The 8,517-nt window shown below is 44.1% G+C and overlaps 3 protein-coding genes across 3 annotated transcripts; 2 read left to right on the top strand and 1 right to left on the bottom strand. All coding sequences in view use genetic code 11, as the record gives it.

Moving 5' to 3' along the window:
• Positions 1-2,428: 2,428 nt before the first annotated feature.
• EGR_00552 (hypothetical protein) lies at positions 2,429-3,175 on the top strand (the record flags this gene model as incomplete). The annotated part of the gene is made up of 2 exons (XM_024489801.1): positions 2,429-2,719; positions 2,981-3,175. The coding sequence occupies 2 exons, from the start codon at positions 2,429-2,431 to the stop codon at positions 3,173-3,175; spliced, it is 486 nt and encodes a 161-aa protein (XP_024355798.1).
• A 564-nt stretch (positions 3,176-3,739) lies between these two features.
• Positions 3,740-4,387, top strand: EGR_00551 (GrpE protein; the record flags this gene model as incomplete). Its single annotated transcript, XM_024489800.1, has 2 exons — positions 3,740-4,108; positions 4,190-4,387. 2 exons carry the CDS (start codon positions 3,740-3,742, stop codon positions 4,385-4,387), a joined length of 567 nt encoding a protein of 188 aa, XP_024355797.1.
• Positions 4,388-6,197: 1,810 nt separating this feature from the next.
• On the bottom strand, positions 6,198-6,893 carry EGR_00550 (Protein transport protein SFT2; the record flags this gene model as incomplete). Its single annotated transcript, XM_024489799.1, has 1 exon — positions 6,198-6,893. One exon carries the CDS (start codon positions 6,891-6,893, stop codon positions 6,198-6,200), a length of 696 nt encoding a protein of 231 aa, XP_024355796.1.
• Between the last annotated feature and the right edge of the window lie 1,624 nt (positions 6,894-8,517).

Here is an 8,517-nt window from a genome sequence, read left to right as displayed (position 1 = left end):
CTTAATTAAGCTTATTTGGCTACCCCATGTCTTGCGTGAATAGATGAGATAGAAAACGTAGAAAACTAATACGGCCACCAGAAAGTTTGTGCAAATTCATCCTTGACTCAGCTGGAAAAGTGATGATCAACGGTGTGGCAGTAGGTCAAAGGACCGCTGCTTTATGGCACGAGATTATTGCACAATAAAGCGCCTTCAAATCAAATCACTCATCAACACAGGATTGAAAGAGAATTGGTTGTCAGTTGATGGCGTTGCTCACATCAGTTATACACATCAACACGGTGATTTGCAGTCGATGCCCACAAGAGCGCAAGATACAGCTTGTCTAACAAGCACTAATAGGCAGAAAAGAGGGTGAGCAGAGACTAGCAGAGGAAAAGTGGAATAAGTATTCGCATCGCCTGTAATGTTTTTGCTACATTAATGATGCGTGCCCATTTAATCGTGGGATTTGGCATTTTTGGATCCATGAGAACCACTGGATGCGTGCACAATTGGACGAGTTACAAAGGCTAACGTGAAGAGTTGGAAACTTATCCCGGGATCCCGAGAGAAGTGGATGAACAAGCCGTGATCTCTCGGCTCCTCCCTACTTCCATTAGAATTTGTTCCCCCATACCCATGCATCCACATGCCATTGGTGAAGCATAAATTCCCGTCTTGGCAATTGAAACCCGGCGGGGCAATTATCCTCTCGAACCCCGTCGCCATGGGGCATATAACGTGGCATCGGAATAAAACAACTACTGATTTACTGGAACTCATTAGATTAAGCCCCACAAGACTTATTGTTCAAAGTGGAGGTGATTTTGTCAATTTGAGTTGCTTCTTTCTCTTGCAGATTCATTCGACTTCCAACATTTCACGAGAATCTTGAACAGTATTGCTGGCTTATCTCATTGAAACATATGCGAATAAGAAGCCGCCGTGGATTGAATACAGTGTTGCAAACATATTATAGAACATGATACCCATGTGTCTGAATGCCCAGTAGGTTGTTCAAGAGGCGTACTTTCAAACTTCCTGAATTGAACCATTACCAAGAACCCAGCACTAGTAATTTTCATGGTACTAAATTGAAATTCGCGCTTTAAAAAACACAACAAAGGTGATGTCCATCGAGTAATGAAAATGCTCTGTTCATTTTAGGTTTGCAAGTCAATTTTCTTGATGGTTTTACTCGGGTACATCTGCAACAGATTACACTTTTCTCCATTATTCCTTTGGTTTCATACCGTGGAAAAAGAAAATTGGACATCTTTTATTCTTGAAGTATGGTAAAAATTCGCAGGTTGTCAAGCGTCAAAGGGAAAAGGGTTTCTTTTTTGCCGTAGGGGTAGATGGTGTCCGCTTAGGCAAGCTGCTGGCATAAACCTGTGATACGATAGTGGTTTATCCCTCGGTTCTGATGAGGCGCCACTTTTGTACTTTGAATTAACCCCCTTGTACGTCGCTGGGTGGGCTGGCCTTTTGGGCCATGCCAATAGCCCAGACACCTTCTCCGTGCTGAATATATATATATTCTTTCCGAGTGTTGTGTCTTCTTTCGTCTTCAGGGAGTCTCGGGATGCTACAAACTAACCCCTTGCCACCGGAAGGCGCATTTGAGTAAAAATGCTTTACATATTAAATGCAGCACAACTGAAAGTAGTGGATATTATCATTAGAAGTTGGACTAAGAATGACTAACATGCGAAATTCTCGGGTGAAAGCTTTATTTAAGGGGAATGGACTACTCGATTTTTGAGTATGACTGGGGGTTTAAGTAATTTACTTGAAAAGAAAATACTTACCTACCATTTGCAACTCAACACCTGGAGAAAAGTGATGCCTTCCCATCACAAAACTCGATATCTACGTTCATTATTAGAAGTAATCGCAAAAAGAGAGTAGCATTATTAAAATTTCGTTAAGGTATAATATGCCAATAATGCTTTGTGGGTAGGGAGCCTAGTTAGCCTTCGAGCACTGCCGATACTGGCCTGGCGACTTATAACATCAGATGGAGAAAGATGCTCCCCTCTATGTCTAGCTTGGCTTTACACGATATGCGTTGCAACCTATTTATTAATTGCTTCAGATCATACAGAAATCGGAATCCCAGGTACACGAGTCGCTTTAATTTTAATCTTCTAGAAATTTAGAATTAATGGGTATCGCTGATAAAACCGCAGGTTGGGAATTTCAAGCCCCTCGAAGGGATTTTTGGCATAAGTGAGTTGTAACTAGAACGTGACTCTACAATTTTAGGATTGTTCTCGAACGCGATAAGCATCACACAGTTGGTAAAGTGGTACACAAAACTTCAGGCGCTGTTTTGTCTGCGTCCACGCAAGAAAGTGCTATAAGCAAGCAACTTTACAGCACTGTTGATGTCTCTGCGGCTGAAAACATCGGTCGAATTTTGGCATACAGATGTCATTGTATGGGAATCACTGCAGTGCTTTTTGATACTGTTGAGACGCCACTGACCAGCACAAGAAACAAGGCCTTCTATGACGCTCTTCTGGAGTCTGGCTTGGAATTGGAAGAGCTGAGCCTTCCCAGACCAGAAAGTTATGGCATTGACTATGATTCTTTGACGCCCGAAGAGAAGAGGTCTCTTTATCCTAGCCTAATTGAAGAGTTGCGTACCACTCCAGACTGGGGTCAGCAGACTTATCCCTACTCACTGCGTCCACTAGCAGGTAGAAGGAAACTCAAGTTGAGGCATCAAGTGGGTTCAGTTCTCTTGTGGCAATTTGTGTGCCCTTGTTCACACCTCCTTACTGCCTAAATGGCTGCCTAAACTCACGTGCCCCTTAAAGTTTCCTGGTATTCGGGATCCTACGATTGTGCTATTTACGCATCCATTTCAATGAGTTTTCATTCATCATAAAGGCTGGGTGTTGTTAAGGCCTACCAAGTACGATTTTGATGTCATAATTTGCTGGACGTGATTTGTGAATGTTTTACTGTCTAAAATTCTTCCGTCCAGGTTCTATCTAAGGTACGTGAAGGCTACATATGGGACCGCTTCTATAATCGTTTGGTGAAACCGGAACATCTGGCTGCGTGGCAAGTGGAGCAGCAAGAAATTTTCGAGGGAGCTCTTGGCAGTGCGCCTTCCACCTTGGAGTCATTGGATGAACCTGTTGAACCATATGTCCCTGAAAAATGGAGGCTCGATTAGAGAGTCTAGCTTTTAACTCATCTCCTGTACACTGGCTGGTTTTTTCTTCCTTAATTTGCGTCGGTGGTGTGCTGTTCCTGCACTTGGGTGGTGAGGCTCTGGGCGTTCAGCTGGGGCTGGCGGGGCTCAGAATCGCTCCTGGTACGTACTTGCGTGGCAGGGTGTATGGGCAATTCTGGCAAATGGTTGCGTCTCAAATATATCGCTGGCATGGAAAAGTGCCTGCTGTGATATGAGTGATATCGTAAAATTACATTCAAGCTTGCATACCGCAGTTTAGTTTCGCTTTATACGGGATGTTTAATTAGATGCTTATTTTATATTAACTTGAACAAAACAACCTATATAAGCGAAATACCGAATCATTACATGGCACATTGATGATGTAAATGAGAGTTTTTGACCATTCCTGAAACACCGCTCTTGCATTCTTAGCCTGGGGAATGTTTGGCCTACGTAGTTTACCATGCAGATTACTATCTCGAGGTCTTTTGCAACCGAGTGTCGGGTAAATGTTCAATTTGGGACTTTTAAGGTAATAGTTCCCAATTCTTCCGACTGAGCATGGAAGCTGACAATAAGAGCCAGAAATCACCAGAAGAAAGCGCAACAACTCCGCCATTACCGGCTAGTAATGAGTTGGAAGATGCTATGGCTAAAAACGCAAAACTTTTACAAGAACGCAATGATTTCGAAGACAAATACAAACGAGCTCTAGCTGAAGCCGAAAATGTGAGAAAGCGAATGCTTCGACTAGTGGAAGACGCGAAGTTATTCGGTATCCAATCCTTCTGCAAAGATCTTCTTGAAGTTGCTGACGTACTTGAAAAGGCTACTGAAAGCGCTCCTGAAGATCAGCTCAAAGAAGGTGTTAATCCTCATTTCCGGCATTTGTTTGAGGGTCTGAAAATGACCGACGCCCAGTTGTTGAAAGTATGTGTAAATGCCTTGTCTGTATGCCACTGATGTTTCTTTGTAATCTTGCCGGGTTACTCGTTTTACCCAAATGTTTAGGTTTTTTCCAAGCATAGCTTACACAAAATTGTGCCAGCGATTGGCGATACTTTCAACCCTAACATTCACGAAGCTGTGTTCACCATCCCTGTGAGTGGTGAGAACAAGCCGAACACGATTGCTGTCATACAGAAGGTGGGCTACAGCCTACATGATCGAACTCTTCGTCCTGCCTACGTCGGGGTTTTTACAGCCTGATATTCACGGAAAAATAATTCTTGGTAGCGGAACCTCAGTAATTCACATGTATATATAAAAACCTTCCACCACTATAGTGCGTTCTTGCTTAAAGGTTCAGTGGTGAGGTAGACTTTATCTGGTCTGATCATTTTTATTCTGTGTAGCCGTTAAACATCTGTGAAAGCAAGTCGATTAGTACCGAAAACTTGGCGAACAAGTGGACTTGCGATTCCGCAAATGTCAACGTTTGAGGAACACGGTCTACCGACAGTTGTTGCAGTTGCAGTATTAGAAGCATATTTAGGCGCGGCGTGCTCTCTCGCCATTCCTAATGTATTATAGGAAGGGAGATCCTGTCGTCATCTTCATGAGTACGTACCCGAGAGTGTTTTCGTGCTTGATTTCGGGTGCTAAGGGCACCCGTGGTAATCTACTGTTTTCAAATTAGCGTCTAAACCTCTCTTGATCGCCCAAAGTAGCAGGGACGGAAATGTGGGTAGATGGGGATGACCAAACACCAGGTAGGTGTCGGCTCTCGGAACCAGACGTCGTGAAATCTATGGTCGTGGTAACAGTATTTGTGGGAATGGCCTGGCCAATACTGGTTCGTAAGGGTGCGATGCGTCTGTGATTCGGGTGGATTTGTACGCCCGCGCCCAGTTGTACGCGTAGAACAGTTCTACCCCACGATTAATAGACCTACAGGAGCTTACGGCGGCGCGTTACGTCACGCATTTGTAACTACTGCTTAAAAGCAATCCCACAGTGTACTAGACTCATCGTTTGTTGTAAGCACGCCTAGGTTTAATATGGAGGACGTCTGATTATTGGCTATTCATGGAACGTGAATCCCCCCTCAAAAATACCTGAAGTGGGTGTACCTGTCGCTGAATTTATTGGCGCCCACATCTCAAACACCTTACGTACCTGAACCCTTTGCAAAATCCATACGGGTGGGTACTCGTGAGACAATTCCGTTCCAGTTCCCAACAAAGCTGACTACTCAACTTATCCAAAGGACCAAGGCCAGGTTGGTATCGATAGCTAGTAAGTCTTCAAAAGGATGACTTTGATTTTATTGGAAACACTAGAGAAGGGGAATCATCCAGAAGACAACTCAGGGAAAAGGTAGGGTGTGGAACATGCCTTTGAGTCGAATTCGCTAGTCTAGTGATACACAGCCCCTTCACTTAAAGTATTATTACTAGTGAGATACGTTGGAGATTTGAAATCTACGACTATGCCAAATAGGCGGTTTCCGTTTCCGCGAAAACAAGTCTTTGAAAGATAAGACGTTAAGTGAGGGCTCTATTCATACTAAACAATTTACACATTAAGATTAACTGTAAAAGCATGCAAGCATAGAAGTCCCTTTAGAATCGGATAATGATTCTTTTAAAACGAGTAGATATGTCGGAGTACGGTGAGCGCTGATAAATTACTACATTAATTTAAACCACTAGACCATAGAAGGTTATTAGCTACAGTTGCAGACAGGGCTTAATAACATGCAAGATCTCGAACATTATAACTATCTCAACAGTGTTTCCGTGCAAGCAAACCATTACACCAACGCTGAGAAGGTAAACTGTCAACTAACCACTAAAACCTTCAGACCTAAAATATCCATTTTTCAAATAAATGAAAAATATATCACAAACATTAACGCTTGAAATAGAATTATGCAGCAGAGTATTGAAACCAAAAACGCCTTCACCTCTTGCTCATCACCAACACCATCAATTAAGCATAAACAATGTCGCAATGTATGAAAAAATAATGATTCCGAGGAACAAAAAAGAAGAATATTTGCTTATACTCCCCTCACTCAGACCGGCAGATTAGTTCCAGAGATTCTACCAGGCCTTAGAGAGGAAAATATACTGAAGAGCGAGAAAGCCTTCGCCCCTCCCCAAATGAATTGTTTCAGCTGCCACAGACCCAGTCCGATCTGGATGACGATGGCAAGGAGAGCGCAAAAGGTGCTTCGCCACCACACCACGCCATAGATACCAAGGAAGAGGCTCCCCCCGTAGGCTAAGGTGGAGGGCAGACGATCCCGCGTCACTAGACTCTTTGCGTACGTCCAAGGACCGAAGGCAAAGGCGAAGGCAAACATGAGTGCAACGTTGCTGAGGACGTACATGAAAACGAATTTGCGAAGACCTGAAGGTGTGGCGAGGAGAGGGATGAAGATGAGAGCAAAGGAAAAGAAGAGAGAGGTGCAGAAGACAGAGATGCCGAAGTAGAGAAGGCGCTGACCCCGGGATAATCCACGGAAGGACTCTGGCTCGTTATCAGAGGGCGCGGAGAACATAGAGAAGCGCCGGGAGAAGGGGGAGGAGGTGGAAGGGGGTTGAGAAGAATTACCATCAGAATCAGTAATCAGAGGAACACTGTCAGATGTGGATGAGGTATTAAAGTGGGTATCTTTGTTCACAAAACTTTGCAGGACGGAGGGAAAGACATAGTAATCGCTTGAGGGTGTGGGCGATGATTTATTGAAAAAGGTCGTGCCAAACATCCCGCTTGAACGAGGGAGACGTATCTAAAAGCATTAAAATCCATCTTAAGCATTAATTAGCCAAAAACTACGGAGACAAACACAAGCAACGAAATCACGGCCAACTATCAAAAAAGTGAGTAGGCGGAAGTGCGATGCTTTGAGCCATTAAGCATGTATAAAACAAAAAGAGACGCCTAGGGGAGCAGAATCCCGTAAAAGTAGGGAAGTGTCAAAGTATTTATCACAAAATTGATGCACAGCTAACAGAACCAGGTTCGGACACTGAAAAAAAACGGTTAAGACCAAAATTCGGGTTATAACCTGATAAGAAACAAGGATCTGAGCAGGAAAATCCGAGGAGCAATTGTCCACTAGGTAGCAACTGTCTAAGCTCCGCGCAAGGAAACAGTAACCCCCACTCCAGAAAGCAATAAATCGCAGAACGAATGAAATTACGAAGACCTCCCGAAAGATAACCAATCCAAGAGGTTAGGTACGCCAATAACGTGTTTTAAGTAACGGTGCCTAAGATAGGAACACCAGGCAGGAACAAACCATTGAGCCATGTTTCAGTCCCGCATAAAATTATATTTATTTTTAGAAAACATTTCCCACAGCGAACATTGCAGTAGGTCACTTCCACATATTCCGATTGTGAATGCAACGCATTTCACTGATTCATTGGACCTCATATTTAGGCAAGTTGGTAAACAGTATAGTTTTTCGGCAATTTTAAGTACGCGCAACACTACTACGCTGCAGTGGTCCGACAAAAATGTCGTTTGTTACCGACATTCCCGTTTTGGCTTAGGCAAAAAATTTACGCTTGTAGCCCCCGAATCCTCCTTTAAGTCATTGCAAGCCAAAATAACGCTAAGAGCGTGTACTGCCAATACGCATAATACCCAGTGGACACGACACACGGCAGATGAACATCCTGCGCAGATTCAAATTCCTACGTAGTTAAAGCCAAAATCGGATCGCTACGGTATTATCGCCGGAAGATCTAAAGTTTTCTGATTCACACATTGATGTAGTTGGGTCCTGAAAGTAGGAACTAATATGTGAAACTTTAAGTACACAGTAAAGTAGTCCTTAATACTAATATTACCCACTACTGAATACAGAAGTGTAGCGTCCCGAGACTCCCTGAAGACGAAAGAAGACAAAATACTCGGGCAGAATATATATATTCAGCACGGAGAAGGTGTCCGGGCTATTGGCATGGCCTAAAAGGCCAGCCCACCCAGCGAGGTACAAGGGGGCTAATTCGAAGTACAAAAGTGGCGCCTCACCAGAACCGAGGGATAAACCACTATCGTATTACATAGCCTCCCTCCTCTTTTGAGCGTCATCCCCGGCGCTCCCACAGGTCAACCTCCCGCGTCAGCCATTACAACGTAGTCGGTGCAGTAAAGAAACACCCACGAGCCAACCGTGCCAGTCACCAAATTAGCGCGCAACTGAGGGGATACTTTACCTCAACGTCACTGATCCCTCTTGGCAGCTTGACTGGATCTGGGGTTTCGTCCGGTTTAGGAATTTCATTCAGGACGGGGAACTGCGCCGGCCATCATGCGTGCCCACAGATAGATCCAGGAACACTGGCAGGTCCATGGGGGACGGTAGGGAAAATCCGTAA

The sequence above is a fragment of the Echinococcus granulosus genome, assembly GCF_000524195.1.
Source record: "Echinococcus granulosus chromosome Unknown EG_S00002, whole genome shotgun sequence".
NCBI classification, from domain to species: Eukaryota; Metazoa; Platyhelminthes; class Cestoda; order Cyclophyllidea; family Taeniidae; genus Echinococcus; species Echinococcus granulosus.
The sequence above is the reverse complement of the archived record's forward strand: the minus strand, read 5'-3'. Positions and strand labels throughout refer to the sequence as shown.